Source organism: Eulemur rufifrons, chromosome 23, assembly GCF_041146395.1.
Source record: "Eulemur rufifrons isolate Redbay chromosome 23, OSU_ERuf_1, whole genome shotgun sequence".
In the NCBI taxonomy this organism is placed as follows: Eukaryota; Metazoa; Chordata; class Mammalia; order Primates; family Lemuridae; genus Eulemur; species Eulemur rufifrons.
The window spans coordinates 3,719,576-3,735,553 of NC_091005.1; the positions used below are offsets into that span (position 1 = coordinate 3,719,576).

Below are 15,978 nucleotides of genomic sequence, written 5' to 3' on the forward strand. Positions count from 1 at the left end.
GGTCTCAGGCTCCGGCTGGGAGCAGTCCCCTGATTTTCTCCCTTCTCACCCAGGGGAAGGGACATGGCCAGTGGGGCTCTCGGTGGGCGCCTTCTAAAGCCTGGAGCCTCCTGCCATGGCGATGGCTTTCACAGTCAACCGGGGGGACAGAAGGAGGCCCTGAGCTGGAACAGGAGCACCCCCTGGGAAGGAGGGAACAGAAATGGCAGGTAATAGAATGCGTAGGACTTGGAGACCAATGGAGGAGGCCACTAGTCTGAGCACTGTACGTGCATTCGAGCCTGAGCCTGGTTCCCTGACACCTTGGCATGTGGGCAGGTGGGGCTGGTACAGCCACCTGCACCCCTTTTGAGGAGCTACCTGAATGCCTGTACTGCGCAGCCTCCCCTCTGCCCTCCCTCTGCCTGCTCTCCCCAACCCCCAGCCTGGGTGTCTGGCTGGGCCGTGTGCAGGGCGTCTGGCCCCAGGGAGAGGTGGGGTGAGCCGCAGTCTACACCTACACGGCTATAAATAGGGAGCCTCCAGTGGCTGCTCACTCAGCCTTCCTTCCCCAGCTGTGACTGCACCCGAGCCTCTCGGACACCCGGACCATGGACCCTGGAGAATGCACCTGCATGTCTGGTGAGCACAGAGGCCCACCCTGGGGTCCTGGAACCTTGTACCAGCTTCCTCCAGGGCACCTGCAGGACTCTGATTAACACTTCTCTTCCCTCCAGTTAGGAGCCACCCATGGGGTTTGTCCCAGACTGGCAGCCTGTGGGGAAGCCCTTACTCTCTGCCAGCTCCCAGCCTGATCTTCTAGAATTCACATCGACTGGCTCAGGCAATGGCTGAGATGGGAACCTGAAAACCTTGGCCTTTCTAGATGCCGGCCCCTAGGGGCAGTCACCAGGGTGGGGAGAAGAACTCTGGCCCAGAACCCGGCAGCCTAGTTTGGGTCCATTGCTTTTACTCACCAACACTTATTCCCGGTCCTCAGTTTCCCAATCTGTGAACTAGGGTTGCTCATTCCCAACTGCTCACACTCTGGGGTTGCTGTGAAAGTGCTAAAATCACTAAGCACTTGCAGACTTCAGGGCAGCTGTTTCTGACTTACCTGGACTCTCGAGTCTCTGATACCACTTAATTCCATGGAAGCAGATTGGCCAGGAGAGAGAAGTCAGGGTTCAAAGCCATTCTGGGCTCTTCAGCCTTGGCAAATGGTATCAAGAAGTCTCACAAGACTCCCTTGTCCTTAACAGGACATGTTTGTACCAAAAACTTGGAAAAGAGACAGAAGCTTCCAGCATTTTCAAATTCAAAATAAGATTTTTTTTTTTTAAGTATGGATGGTTTTTACGATACAAGAACAAAGTGTGGCTCTCGCTGTGGGCTTGCGTAGATCCCTCGGCCCCTCTTCTGCTCCCTCGCGGCTTCCATCTTGCCTCATGCATGGGAGGAGGGCCCGAAAGGCTCTGATGGTTCCCAGAGGGACCCCAGGCTGGGTAAAGGTGGCCTAGTCTACCAGCTCTCAAACCTCATAGTACATCAAAATCGTCTGGGTTGCTTTTTTAAAGAAACTGATTCCCTTTCCTCACCCAGACTTATGAATCAGAATATCTCAAGGGTTGGGCCCAGGATTTTAACAGGTATCCCAGGGGGAGCTGAGGCAGCTATCCCAGTTCCCATCCGTGGCCTGTGACTGGGAACCACTGGACGGTCCTTGACACTGGGGTGATGTTTGGCAGCATCATCTCCCTCTGGTCTAGCCCCCCCCCAGGGGGCCCAGAAACCCTGCCTCCGTGACAGTCGGCACGTGCCTCGTGTTCCCTGCTCCACCTCCATCCTCACGGTTGCGGTGGCTCTGTCTTGTCTTCTAGGAGGAATCTGCATCTGTGGCGACAACTGCAAATGCACAACCTGCAACTGTAAAACATGTCGGAAAAGTGAGTATGGTGGCGGGGCCGCCACTGGCCGGGAGCCGGAAGGGCCCGATTCCCCATCCTCAGTCCTCCAGCCACAGCGGGACTGAGGGGGCTCTGGTGCTTTGTACCCACTTGGGGAGAGATCTGAAATGACAGCCGAGCAGAGATCTCCCCAGGGCTGCAGCCCACCCGGGGATGAGGACATCCACAGTGTTTAGGGCAGGAAAGGGACTGAGGGGAGGTTCTGTCCAGCCCATTGGTGACAGGGATAGAACACTGGCCTGGAGCCATGAGCCTTGAGTGCTAGTCTTGCCTCTGCCACTGCCCAGTGACCTTGGCAAAGCCCCTCCCCATGGACTCTAGGTGACCCCTGAGATCCCTTCCTGTTCTAACATCCCACGACCTCCTGTCCCAGGAGTTTTGCTACTATAGATTGAAGCCTCTTGCACAACTCTTCTTTTCCTACTTCCTCTAAGTGGCGGGAGGGGCAGCGGTAAGACGCGAGTGTTGACCCAGAGCTGATCTGTGCATCTCCTGACGCTTCCAGGCTGCTGCTCCTGCTGCCCCCCGGGCTGTGCCAAGTGTGCCCGGGGCTGCATCTGCAAAGGGGGTGCAGACAAGTGCAGCTGCTGCCCCTGAAACCCACCCATCGCACTGGGAGAGAGGCCTGGGAAGCGTCTGTACAGTGCGTGAATGGAGAAGGGAATGATTGTACAATAGGTTGTGCTTTTTATATGTTTGTCCAAATGTGGTTTTGGTAACATTCACGTAAAGTGCTTAGAGCAATAAAGTTTTCCCTCGTGGCTGTTTGGTGCTCAGAGTATTGTTTTCCCCTAACCAGCGGGACCAAGAAGGGCCGGCTCTTTCGCAGATCCTGTAGCCGCCCACGTGCACCCCTTCTGCAGATGGCTGCTTACTGCAGGGTCCTGAACTCTGCCTGGGGACTTTCTCCTGCTGCGTGGGTTTAACCCATGCACGGGCAGGCCAGGAGTGCAGGGGAATTAATGCCCCTGGGAACAGCCCTTAACCAGTGACAAATGGGAGTTGGTGGATAAATGCCCCAGTGTCTTCACCCGTCAAGTGGGACAACTCTGAGATATGTTCCCCGTTGTCTCCCAGAAGTCTCCAGCAGCAAATGGCAGTAACCTGCTCACTAATACAACCCCCGGCGGCTTCCTTCCTTCCTTGTCTTACTCCCCCATTCCCCCACCAGTGATTCCTAGACTCTGCTTCGTGGGAAACCCGATCTTGGCCAGGCTCTTCTGGCACAGTTGGTCCAGAATGCCCCGTTGTGTAAACGTAGCTGTGCAGTGAGCTTGGGCACTAAATCAGTCATGAGCAGAGTCTGTGTTTATCTAAAGAAAATCTCCACGGCCAAGACACTGAGGGCATTAGCTGACCTAGTTTGGTTATGTGGCCCAAACTTGAGGACTGGGTGGCCAGGCAGACATGGATCAGGAAAGAGAAGCTGGTGGAGGTGCGGAAACAACATCCCAAGGCATTTGGAATGTTCATTTTCTCTCAGCCCTTTTTAAGGCATTTCTCCATTGCTAAGATTGAGTGTTGCTGTTGCGAACACTAATATGACCTGCCTTTTATTTCTCACTGGAGGTTCGGGGTGTTTAACTTATCCTCAGCGCTCTAAAATACCTAGTATAGGTTCAAATCTGGATTCTTTTTTTCATTCCCCCTGCTCTATGTTTGGTGGGCCTTTTCATTCTCAAGATTTTGTCTTTTTTTTTTTTTCCTTAAGTCTTGGAAAAGTGTCTATTATTTCTTTAGTCATTTTTACTCCTCTAATATGTTTTCTCCTCCAGAACTGCTATTAATGGTTACTGGTTTTCCCAGATCAATCCTCCATGTCTCATAATATTTTCTGATATTATGCATCTTTTTCTGTTTTCTCTCTCTTCATTCTGAGAAATTTCTCAAGCTTTTTGCAATCTTTTTATTGATTTTTTCTAAAAAAATTATCGAACATATTTAAATATATAAGAACTCTTCCTTGGATGTCTCTTCATCATAATCTCCTGTTTTTATATTATGAATGGAGTCACTTCCTGAATCTCTCTGAGGAGTTAAAGGGTTTTAATTTTTATTGTTAAGTTTTCTCTTTCTGTTTCCTTGAGCTGAAAGCAGACTCCATGGGCAGGAGTGGGGCTTGTTGACTGGCAGGCTTGGTTTTAGCACACCCAGATAGGGAGAGGGCAGGCAGGCTTGGCCAGCCCTGGGGGGTCAAAACAAGGACTGTCCTCTGTGGGGTGGAGCCTTTCCTGAAGCCCTGGCCCCTCCTATGCTGGCTACTCAATTTCTTCAGAGAAAATCTTGCAGTCTCAGCCTGGGGAAAATGATGGCTGCCCAAGTAGAGGTGCAGGAGGTCACCCTGACTACCATGTGGCAGCTGCCATCCTGGTTTTTGTCCCTCCTTCCTCTTCTGCTCTCCCAGCCTGACCTCCCCCCACCAAAACAAAACTAAGCATGGCAAAGCCCCCCATAAACCTCTCTACTTCTCAATCTCAGCTTCGGCCTTCTCTGCCCCCATGTACCAATAAATGTGATTTGACCCATTCTGATATTCCAGAAATATGGTAAGATCTCTGATTCCTTGAGGTACTGTCCAAGCCATCTTCCCCCACACAGCTTTTTATTGGATTTTCTTTTTCCCTCTCAGTCCTTGTTTAGTTCCTGTCAGCAGATGTTCAGGAGGAAGGAGAAGCACATCCTTGTGCTGGGCTACCGTCTTGAGCCAAAAGTCGGAGCCAGGATTTTGTTGGTATTATGCTGAGTCTGTGCAACCAGCCTGCCGGAGGGAGAGCATTCTCTCTGTCCTACAGTGGACGCTGAGACTCGGAGAAGTGAGGGAACTGTCCCCAAGCTCCGGCAGGACCAGCTGACAGAGAAGCTTGAAGACCCTGAGGGAGGGTGAGCTGGAGGAGAGGAAGGGCCACAGGGAAAAGCAAGCAGGGTGGTGACATGTGGCCCTGAGGGGTAACACGTGAGCGGGGAGAAGAAACACCAAGGAGACAGATTTTAGGTCAAGAAAACGAAGATTTTTCTCCCGGCAGAGCTACCTAGAGCAGGAAAGTGCTGTGGCAGGAGGCTGACACGTCATGGACTGTGTTCCTGTCCTGCCTGAGGGCCACTGGAGACCTCCGAGAGGCTGTGACTGTCTCTGCACCTGCTCAGGCCATACCAGAACTGGGGACACCAGAGGGGAGTGTGTTGGGGAGGAGGTGGAACCGAGGTCACAGGACAGGGAGGCAAGGTCCTCACACGGCTGCAGGGATCACTCCAGGCCCAGAGGCAGGTGCAGAAGGGGTCATCTGAGCCCTGGGGAATTGCACAAAGTTGAGGGCGCTGTTCCCACCTCAATCTGGCTGTGTTGGGGGCCCTAGAGAGCCCAGAAAGGGCCCAGGACCTTCAGACACGGCTGCCGGGAGCATAAATCAGGACAGGCTCCCCAAGGGCTGAGTAGGCCATAGGTGCAAAGGACCTTAACCATGTGCAACCACCCAGACTCACAGGGCATAGGCTTTTAAAATAATCCGGCAATATACGAGTGATCAAAGACCCATAAATATGTTCTTCCCACCTGACCCCGTAGTTTCACTTTTGGAAATCTAGTCTAGAGAATTGAGCACGAATTCAGAGGAAAAGAAAAAGAAAGACAGCCTCACTCACAGACAGATTTGTTGCAGTCCTACTTGCAATTGTGAAAAGCTGGAACCAACCCAAAGTCTAAGTCTAAGAAAACGTTCTGGTAAGCTCCATGCACACAATAGGCTACGACACGGCCATTAAGAATACGAAAACACAGGAAATGATTATGGTAAAATGCTAAACAGATGATAGGCTACAAATTAGTTTTGCAGTAATTTTTTTTTAAAAAAAAGCAGCTGCGTAGACTACAAAATACAGAAATGAAATATACTAAAATGTCAACAGTGATTGTGTTCAGATCATAGATGAAAGATAATTTTTTCTTTTCCTTCCTTCTGTTTTTCAGAATTTCCCCAAATTTACTGAAGTAGCATATTTTAAAATAAATAAATACATTTTAAAAAGGAAAAAAAAAAGTATGTATCCTTTTGAGCCAGAAATTTTACTTTAAGAAATGTTATACTCTAAGGGGAAAAAAAATCATGAATGTACACATACAAATGCTAACAAGATGTTTACCATGGCATGGATTATAATAGTGAAGATTTAAAAACAACAAAAATGTCTCAAAGTAGGGAACTAGTCAAGTAAACTGCAGAGTGAATCTATTAAAATTGTAGAACTGAAATTAATGTCATGAACAGATTTCATAATCTACTGATGAGCACGTGAAAAAGCCATTTACAAATCTGCATGTGCTATAGGCTTCTGTTTTCACATTTGAAAGGATTATATGTGTTTTTTTGAAATTTTCCAGAATTTTCTAAAATAAAGGAGAAGAGATGGAGAGAGGAGCTAGACCCAGGTGTTTTTTAAATCTGAGGCACAGATGGCCTGAATTGTCAAATATATTTTTAAAGACAAGGAAAGGATAGAACACTTGAAATTGAAACTGACTTGGAAAATTTGGGCCATTTGACGGCAATAGACTCCCTCAGCCTCACCATCCACCTTCCCTTGCAAATTACCTCCCCGAGTGTTCTCGCTTGCTTTTTCATATTTGTGTCCCCGGACACCTTTGCCGGGGAGGCAGGGGTAGCCATTGGATGGAGTCCAGACGCGCGAGCTGGTGATGGGGCAGGGACTGCAGGTCCTCTGATTCCCCCCGACTCCCTTCCCCATGTGTTTGAGCTGCTAAAAATCATCAAGGGGGTGTTACAGGACAGAAGAAAACAGGATTTCTCAGCTTTGGCACTACTGACATTTTAGGCCAGATAATCCTTTGGGGGTTTTGGAGGGGGTGTTGCCCTGTGCATTTTAGGATGTTTAGCAGTATCCCTGGATTCTCCCCATAAGGTGCCAGCAGCATCACACCACTACCACCGCTGCTATCAAGTTGTGACAAACAAAAATGTTTCCAGACGTTGCCAAATGTCCCCTAGGGGCAAAATCACCCGCAGTTGAGAACCACTGAAATATGGCACTTTGTGAGAGGGAACTTTGACGCCCCGTCGTTTCTGGGAGAAGGACCTGGGAAGCGAATAATTAGGAAGGGAGAGAGGAAAGATTGGCTTCTGTAAAAAGGCACGGTGCTACACTCCCTGCAGACTTCTAGCAGCACTTCTCTTACTACGTGTTGACTTTCTGTTAAACAGCTTGCTGCTTACCCAGACTGTGGGCTCTTACAGAAGATAGACGTCGTCTCACTCGTCCTTGTATCTGCTGGTCCTAGCACGATGCCTGCGTTAAGGCAGCGCTCAGTAAATATTTGTGGTATGAAATAAAATTCATCACACATCACTCACTTAGGCAAAGCAGGACGGTGGGGGCTACAGGGTAACCTCACGAATACATACTTAATTCAACCTGACGCTTCCCAGCCTTCAAAGGAGCCCACACAAGGGATTAGCCCAACAGATACACTCAGTTCTCACATTGATCCATCCACTCAACATGCAAAGGACACCTCAGGTATGCAGGAAACTTGGCTAAGCACAGAAGAGGGAAGAGGAAGGAGTGATCCCTTTCAGCTGAGTCTGTTGCAGAGATGTGACGATACCTTGCCCCTCTCCTATAGGGGAGAAAATATCTAGATAAGACCCTACAGAAGTTCCAAGGAGGGGAGGTTACACCTGGCTGCAGGCAGGAATGAAGACTTCCTGAAGGAGGCGGCATTTGAGCAGGGCCTAGAAGGATAAGGAGGATTTAAAACAAGTGGCAATTGTTTAAGAGACAGGGTCTCCCTCCGTCACCCAGGCTGGAGCGCAGTGGCACAATCATAGCTCACTGTAGCCTCAAACTCCTGAACTTAAGTGATCCTACAGTCTGAGCCTCTGTGTAGCTAGGACTACAGGTGCACGTCAGTCACCACACTTGGCTAATTTTTAAAACTATTTTGTAGTTTAAATAGAACGATTGTAGAAACAGTGTCTGGGTATGTTGCTCAGGGTGGTCTTGAACTCCTGGCCTCGAGTAATATTCCTGCCTGGGCCTCCCAAAGCACTAGGACTACAGGTATGAGCCACTGTGCCCAGTCAAGGTGGAAATTGAAGCAGGACATTCCAAGAAGAGGTAACAGCGAGCAGGAGCATAGAGGCAGGAAAGCCTGGGGTATATTTCTGGATTAGCATGAATCACTTTTGGTTGGCACATGCAGGTGGGGGCCAGACCATGAAGAGTGTGTAAAGGCCGTCTAGGGGGAACTGGAGTCTGTTATTTGCTAATCCCAGATCCTCCAAGATTCCTAAACAAGGGAGTGATGCTAGAATTACTGTTTATTGAGCACCTATTATGTGTTAAGCAATCTGCATAATCTTATTTAATGCTCACCGTAACCCAAGGGTAAGGAGGAGCATCATTCCCATGTCAGATCTATCTCAGTTGAGAAAAACTCGGGTGATTCAAACTCAGGTTTGTCTGACACCAAAGCCAGTTGCTCTTAAGAACGCCAGTCTTTGTTCACTAAAGTTTGCAAGAAGATTCTGGCAGCAGTGTGACAGGGTGGTCTGGGGCAGTGAGGGAAGCTTTCTCTGGTGCCCCTAATAAAGTGGGTCCTCATTCCACCATAACTCCCTCCTTCTGAACCACAGAGCTCTGGCCACCCCCATGCACAAGACCCAAACTTCCGTGAAGGATGGTTCTTGGACCCCCGCCACCAATGCTCCAATCAGCTCAGCTTGGGCCCCTGATTTGCTCGGGGTTTAATGATTACTCCCTAAGCCCCTCACTGATAGGAGATGGCAGGCCACCTCTGTCCCTATTTAGTAGGAGGTTCAGCCCCTGAAGGAACGCATTATATTACAGCCTTCAGAGCCAGGAGCAATCACCAGGAACCAGGATACTGGCACGGTGGCTAGCGTCAACCTGCCACCTTGTGAAACCTGAAAGAAGGAAGCAGCCCTTCTCCCCTGGCTCCCTGCTCCCACCCCATCCAGCCAGAGACCGTAAGAAGCCACACGAAGGTGCCTGGCTAGGGAGGACGCAGGAAGAGAGGAAACAGAACCGGCAGCTGAGTCAGCCTGGTGGAGCGCAGCGTTTCTCTGACCGCTGTCAATTTTAGCTACGGTCGCATATCAGCTGGTCTATTCTTATCCTAAAACTTATTTTAAAATAAAATCTTGTATCAATACTGCAGAGGAGACATTGAATCATTTGCTATAAATGGCAGGTAACCATGGAGACAAACACAGAGGAAATAAAGCAGTTGTTAAATCTCTAGCTAGGTGTGGCGGCTTGCTATGCCCTGTTCTTTGTTGACTCCCCCGCCCTCTGTCTGTTATTAATAAAAAGGGGAGCGGGGCCAGCACAGGAGAGGCAGTGAAGGAGGTGATCAGGAAGATGTCAAGGAACTGGAAAGAGGGTAATTTTTTATGTGATTTGAGGTTATTTTACAAAATCATCTCAGGGAAGCTGGACCTGTGGGTTCATTCAGACTTGGAGTGAAGAGACATGCTTCAAGTTCCAGCTTCATGACAGCCTTGCTGTGTGACTTTGGACAAGACTCATGCAGTCTCTGGGTCTCCAGATCAGGCAGATGGTACCTATGGCATGAATTTTCAGAAGGAGTCGAAGACTCACTGCTCAAACTCTGGGGCACATGGGGCAAGGATAGGACAGGGAGGGGAGGGGCTCTTTGCCAATGCAAGGGTAAGACCCCAGGTGCATCAATAATCTGGTAACAACTGGAAAGCTAATGTCACAAAAGAGGAGAATTTAGGCCCCAGAACCTAATTATTGAGGCTCACAATCATTACCCCAGTTTCAGAGACTTGGTCCCCTGCATATAAGAGTGGGGCCCCCTGACGTCATGGGCTGGAATCTGGTCCAGACCAGGGCTTGCTTGGAGTGGAGAGTCTACCTTCACGGAGAGGTCTGAAGTCAGGGCTGTGATGCCCTCTGCTGTGAGTACCATGGGCCAGGCTGTGGGGTGACTCACAGCTGGTGCAGGTCACAGAGGGCCTGAATGGGACGTTTCCAGTGGCCATAGGCCTGCCTGGTGGGTAGAGGGAAAAGGAGGCAGAATGACTTTCTTTGCTGCAGACCTGAAGATTCTGCAGTTCCATAAAGTTTGCTTGGGGTATCAAAGCATTGTCAACTACCCAGGGGCCTGGCACGCAGCATACCTAGTAGCTGAAATTCACAGTGGCTTGGATTAAAGACATCAGGGCGGGCTGAATAGCATTGGACCTAGATTTAAGTCCAGAGTCTGCCTCCAGGACAACTCACCTCAATCTCTCTGAGCCTTGGTTTCCTCACCTACAAAACAGGGTTAACAATGGCAGGAGTCAATGACTTGATATGTGAAGTGCTCAGCTCCATACGGTGCTCCGTATGGTACCTGGTGCATGGTAAGCTCCCAGCACGTGGAAGTCACTATCCACAGCAGCCACTAGAGGTCATCTGGTCGACCCATGTGAAAACTGGGCATATACTCGGGAGAGGCTTCCTTGAGTTCACAAAGCTACTTACCCCACAAGCTGGAACTAGAAGCCACAGAGCCCCTAGACCAGGGCCCCTTCTGCAGCTTCAGCTGCCCTGTGGGCAAAACTGCTCATTCAACATTGATTTTACAAATAAATCCAGATCTCGCCAAGAAATGACTTTATTTGCAGATAAGCAGATTTGCAAACTCTTTTTGTGTACTATTGTTTACCCAGCCTCCTAAAATCCTGCCAATTGTTCAGTCCCGGGGTAGTAAATTGGGAAACTCTTTGAGAGCAATGTAACAGTCTTAATTCTGCACTGGACCAATTTCAATCAGGGTGTGGGGCTTGCTGGGTCCCTTGCTTTTTATCTGAGACCGTCTGGGGATTTTCCATGCCTCAGTTGGTGTGACCCCGAGTGTGCTCCACCCATCAGCCTACCTGGTCTTGCCTGTTGACCCCAATCTAACATGAACCCCCTTCTCCCAGGATGCTCTAGGATTGGGTGCAGAGCCCCAAGTAAGGACTGAGACCTGTGACTCAGGGGCCTGAGCTGCCATCTGCAGCCCTGTGTTTCGGGAAGCACGGAGCTGAGGCCACTGAAGCTCGGCGGTGTCAGGTAGGAGCTTTAGGGAAGCCAGGCTCCCTGCAGAGCCCTTACCTGGCCTCCTCATTTGTAAATGGTGGGAGCCAACACGGGTGGTTGAGACCCTGCTTTCCGAGTGCTTTCCGAGTGCCACCGCGTTGAAACCCCTGACAAAGCTAGGAAGGAGGAGCTACTTTTATTCCCATTTTACCCTGAAGCGACTCAAGGCACAGAAATGTTGAGCGACTTGCTAGTAATTTGCCACATTCCTATTAAGCGGCAGAGTCCCGCTGTGACCCCCACCAGCATGACTTCAGAGTCATTCACTCACTCACTCATTCAGTAAGTGTGCCCTGAGCGTCTCCTGCACATCAGGCAAAATGAAAACAAAGAAACAAACAAAAAACCGATGCTACGCTTGGTGAGCTCTGAAATCTGAAATTCCCACTGTTGTGACTTGTAGCAAGGACGAGGACCGTCCAGTGGCTGGGCAGCGTCAGAATCTACCCTGGGATACACCTCTCACTCTCAATCCTGTTAGGGTCCCTGGCCAGGGCCGTGCTTTAAGAATTCTCATGTAGGGTGAATTTCTTTTTTTTTTTTTTTTTTTTTTTTTTTTTGTTGAGACAGAGTCTCACTTTGTTGCCCAGGCTAGAGTGAGTGCCGTGGCGTCAGCTTAGCTCACAGCAACCTCAGACTCCTAGGCTTAAGCGATCCTACTGCCTCAGCCTCCCGAGTAGCTGGGACTACAGGCATGCGCCACTATGCCCGGCTAATTTTTTCTATATAGATTTTTAGTTGTCCATATAATGTCTTTCTATTTTTAGTAGAGACGGGGCCGCTCAGGCTGGTCTCGAACTCCTGACCTTGAGCGATCCAACCGCCTCGGCCTCCCAGAGTGCTAGGATTACAGGCGTGAGCCACCGCGCCCGGCCGGGTGAATTTCTTTACTGTGTTTCTCCAGCGTGACTGGTTCTTTGACACCGACTCTGGCCCTGCCTTCATCTGGGGGCCACCTTAACGCTCAGTTTCACCTGCCCCAAAACACAGCCCCTTCTGCGACAGCACTGGCAAGGAAGGCAGATTTCCAGAAAGTCTCCGAGGGACACGGGAGACAGTTATACCCCACACCGCACAGTAACATTTTTTAAAACGCCCGTTGCAGAGTTGCTGTCTCCACACTTCACCGTCCCAGGGCTCCGGATGGCCCTGCCTGTTGGAGGGCACAGATCTCTCCCACTCTCCACTTCCCCGGTTTCATCCTCTCTCCCACTACCCTGCTCCGCCACCAACGATCCTCCTTGGCAGCGGCCTGGGGAAGGCAGGAGAGGTGGTACTTAACAGAGAGCGCCTGTCCCTGTCCCAGCGGCACCCTTGGGATGTGATGTCAGAACCAGCAACAATTTGGGCCAATGTGAGAGCCACTGCCCGGGAGCTGGGTCTGAGTCTGGACTTGGGGTAGGAGATGATAGTTCCCCAGTCACTCTCAAAGCAACTTAGATTTCTTTTCCTTTCATTTTGTATCCAAATCCCTCATAAAAGCATTTATCATTCTTATTTTATCTAGGCTCCCTTTTATCCATAGAAAAAAATCTCACCACTCTGCCCTGATTGTACTGTCCCCTTCCTGGATGTATGATAGGAAGGCGGCGAGCGGGTGAGGGTGGACATGCTCCCTCCAGGTACCGAGCCAAGGATCTCAAGGTGCTGGGCAGGACAGAGGCAGAAAGGAAGATGCCCCTTGCTAGTGGCACGTGGCAGTAGCGACAGTCAGCGCCGGCTGCAAATGAGGGGGTTCTTTCCACCCCTGGCTCAGCAACCCATTTGGACGAAGCTGCCGCCACCACCCCTCCCAAAGTTTAGGATAAAGGGAATGAGAGGCAGGGACCGCTGGGAACTACGCAAAGCGCCTTTCTCTCCCTCCACTTTCGGAGACGGTACGTGCGCGCTGCCTCCCGGTGGCGGATGCGGCGGCGAACGCGTCCCCACGCCGGGAGTGGGCTGCGCACGCGGCTGCGGGGTGGGGCGTGGGCGGGAGGGCCCCGCAGTGCACATGGCGGGGGCGGGGGACAGCTGCCGCAGTGCGCCGGGGCCACCATGCACAGATTGAAAGAGCGGGCACCGTGCGCAGGGGCGGGCGCCCGGCGGGCTTGGCATGCGCGCCCCCGCCTGGGGCTATAAAAGCCTCGCCACCTGCTGCCAATAGCCAAGCGGCGCGTCCGGTTGCCTGAAGAAGCCAGTTCCCCGCCTCTAGCGTCTGCTCGCCTGGCCATGGACCCCGAGACCTGCCCCTGCCCTTCTGGTGAGCCCCCGCCCCCATCCTGCAGCGCGACGCGCCCCTTGACTTGCAAAGAATCCCACGCCCTACGCCTTCGCTCAAGGACACTTGGGGGAAGGGCTCGTGACTTCCCATTTTTAACCTCACGAAGGGTGGGCATGCCCCTGTCGCGAAGAGCATGGAGACTTGGCAGCCCGTCTCCTCCTTTTAGGCGTGGGGACCCCGAGTTTAACCACATTTAACCCTTGCTGTGGCGTCTCCCTCTCTAGGTGGGTCCTGCACCTGTACTGACTCGTGCAAGTGCGAGGGATGCAAGTGCGCCTCCTGCAAGAAGAGTGAGTGTGCCCTTCCCTGCCGCCCCCCTAGCCCGCGCCTTCCCACGCAGGGTGGAGATAGACCTCTAAGCCCTCGCTGCGAACCGCCCGGACAGACCTGAACTTACAGATGCCTGTGCCCCAGCCCCAGTACGCGCCGGGCAAGGTGTTTTTGTAAATCCCAGAAGATGCCAATGGGCAGCTGGGATTGAGAACTGCTGCGCTGGTCCAGCCTTTCCCACCCCGCCGCTCAAAGCGCTCAAAACCTGGGGAAGCCATTAGTGAGGCTGGGGGTCAGCTCTGGGGTTCCAGTCCTTTGGCCTCTCCCAGGCCTTGTGGATGCCTTTAATTTGACTTCCCCAGAATGTCCCCAGCTCACAGCAGTCAGCAGTGTATAGCATGCATGTGTGTGGGGGGGGAGGCTCCCTCCTTCCCTGTGCATAAGACTAGGCACGCACCCCCTGTGGATTTCCCGGACCCCCTACACCGGCACCACCTCTGCTCCTCCAAGTTTATCTTTCAGGGCCCCCATCAAGGCCATTTACCCTGTAATGCTTTCTCCTTAAGGCCTACCACTCCCCTAACCTAAGCCCCCGACCCCCGGGGACTCCCTGGCATCCCGGGGGGCTGTGGGCTAGTTACTGGGTGCCCCTCTCTGGAGGTAGCGCAGCATGCAGCTGCTGCACTGTAGATGCTGAGTCAAGCCAGGTGTGAGTCTAGGAAGGGGACAGCACCCAGCCTCAGCTGAACCCTGATGACTCACTCCCCAGCCACTCAGCACTCCTCCCTGTCTCCCTTTCCCTCGGATGGGGGACAGATGTCGGGGCGCATCAGACTGGGCATCTCCCGTCTTATCTGCAGGCTGCTGCTCCTGCTGCCCCGCTGAGTGCGAGAAGTGTGCCAAGGACTGTGTGTGCAAAGGTGGCGAGGGGGCCGAGGCTGAGGCGGAGAAGTGCAGCTGCTGCCAGTGAGGACGCGCCCCTCTGTGTGGAGCCTATGGAGGTAGTGCTGGTGGCCCAGTGCCACCTCTGTCCATGGTGAGGCATGGCTGTCATCCCCTTCCCCCGCTGGCCGCTGGCAAGTGACAATAAATCCCATGAATAGCACAAGCCAAGGACTGGTCTCTTCTTAAAGCGGGGAAGGATGTGGAGCGGTGGGGAGCCCACTCCAAGGGAACCACCCAATTGAAAGTGAAATTCTGAGACTTGGCCACTGGGCTGCTGGGGGCTGGGGTGGAGCCCTGGGGACAGAGTACATTCTCTCCTCTTGTGCCCTTCAGATGGCACTCAATCCTCCTGCTAAGTCAGACTCAACTCTGGAGAGAGGGGAAGACCACACCCATCTAGGTTTGTCCCTCCAACCTCCTGACCTCACTTGCCTCGTCTGTACAATGGGGCTAGGGGGAGTTAAAGCCAGCCCCAAGTTGCTCCTGCAAAGCCGCCTGTTCTCAGAGTCATTGGAGGAGAGTGGAGGAGGCCCAGGGGCTTGTCTTGGCAAACTGCCGGCTGCATTCCCAAGGTCGCCACCCTGAATAGCCTGTCTCCCCACAGCAGAGTCTTGGCTCCTTTTCAAACCTTCTCATGTGGCAGTTTGTCTCCAGCCCCTTCTTTCTTTCCGGGGAAGTAGGGTAATAGGAGCTTTTATTCATGGTGGTTGTGATCCAATCCTTGATGAAAGAGAACACTCAGACCCACCTGGGTCAGCTGAGAAGGGAGACAAAAGTTTCCCAGTAAGAGAATACAGTGCTGTGAACACGTCACTTTTCCTCCAAGTTTGTTTTTCAGGACAGTCCATTCAAAAGCTCACCAGGTTTTTTTTGTTTGTTTTTTTGTGTTTTGTTTTTTTTTTTAAGCCTAACAGGCTGAGTTTAGAAAAGCAGAATGCAAGAAAAGCCAAACCGGTTTTGAAAAGGAGTAAGAAAAGAGGCTTGCTTTAACCAGCTAGCGCTGCTTGTTCTAAAGCTCCAGGCAGTGGTGGGGCTCAGGAATTCATCAGCTGGACAGAGAGGAGAGTCCAAACAGGCCTCTGTGTGGCTGGAAGTAAGAGACCAAATCCGTGAGGAAGTGTATGCTCGTCAGTGAAGGGTGTTGGAACAATTAAGCTACCCCTTTGCATATCAGATAAAAAATAAATTTCAATTGACTTAAACACTTAGGAGCAAAATTCAAAGCTGTAAAATAATTTGGAGGAGGGAAAATAGGAGAATGTTTATTACTCTGGAGTGGAAATGACTCTTTAAATAAGAAACATAGGCCAGGCACAGGGACTCCCACCTATAATCCACATTTTCGGAGGCCTAGGCAGGAGGATCGCTTGAGCTAAGGAGTTCGAGGTTACAGTGAGCTATGATGACACCACTGCACTCCAGCCTGGG

The 15,978-nt window shown here is 51.5% G+C and overlaps 1 protein-coding gene and 1 long non-coding RNA gene across 2 annotated transcripts; both read left to right on the top strand.

The window, feature by feature from the left end:
• Window positions 1-534: 534 nt before the first annotated feature.
• Window positions 535-2,679, top strand: LOC138373886 (metallothionein-4). The gene is made up of 3 exons (XM_069456513.1): window positions 535-621; window positions 1,860-1,925; window positions 2,452-2,679. The coding sequence occupies exons 1-3, from the start codon at window positions 591-593 to the stop codon at window positions 2,541-2,543; spliced, it is 189 nt and encodes a 62-aa protein (XP_069312614.1). The 5' UTR covers window positions 535-590; the 3' UTR covers window positions 2,544-2,679.
• A 10,568-nt stretch (window positions 2,680-13,247) lies between these two features.
• LOC138374010 (uncharacterized) lies at window positions 13,248-14,691 on the top strand. Its single transcript, XR_011231305.1, has 3 exons — window positions 13,248-13,314; window positions 13,560-13,625; window positions 14,466-14,691. It is a non-coding gene; the product is annotated as an uncharacterized lncRNA (long non-coding RNA).
• The last annotated feature ends 1,287 nt before the right edge of the window (window positions 14,692-15,978 follow it).

Coding starts and splice junctions, on each gene's coding strand:
- LOC138373886 (XM_069456513.1), top strand. CDS start 591: ATGGACCCTGGAGAATGCACCTGCATGTCTG. Junction 622..1,859: donor AGAATGCACCTGCATGTCTG/GTGAGCACAGAG, acceptor CTTGTCTTCTAG/GAGGAATCTGCATCTGTGGC. Junction 1,926..2,451: donor CTGTAAAACATGTCGGAAAA/GTGAGTATGGTG, acceptor TGACGCTTCCAG/GCTGCTGCTCCTGCTGCCCC.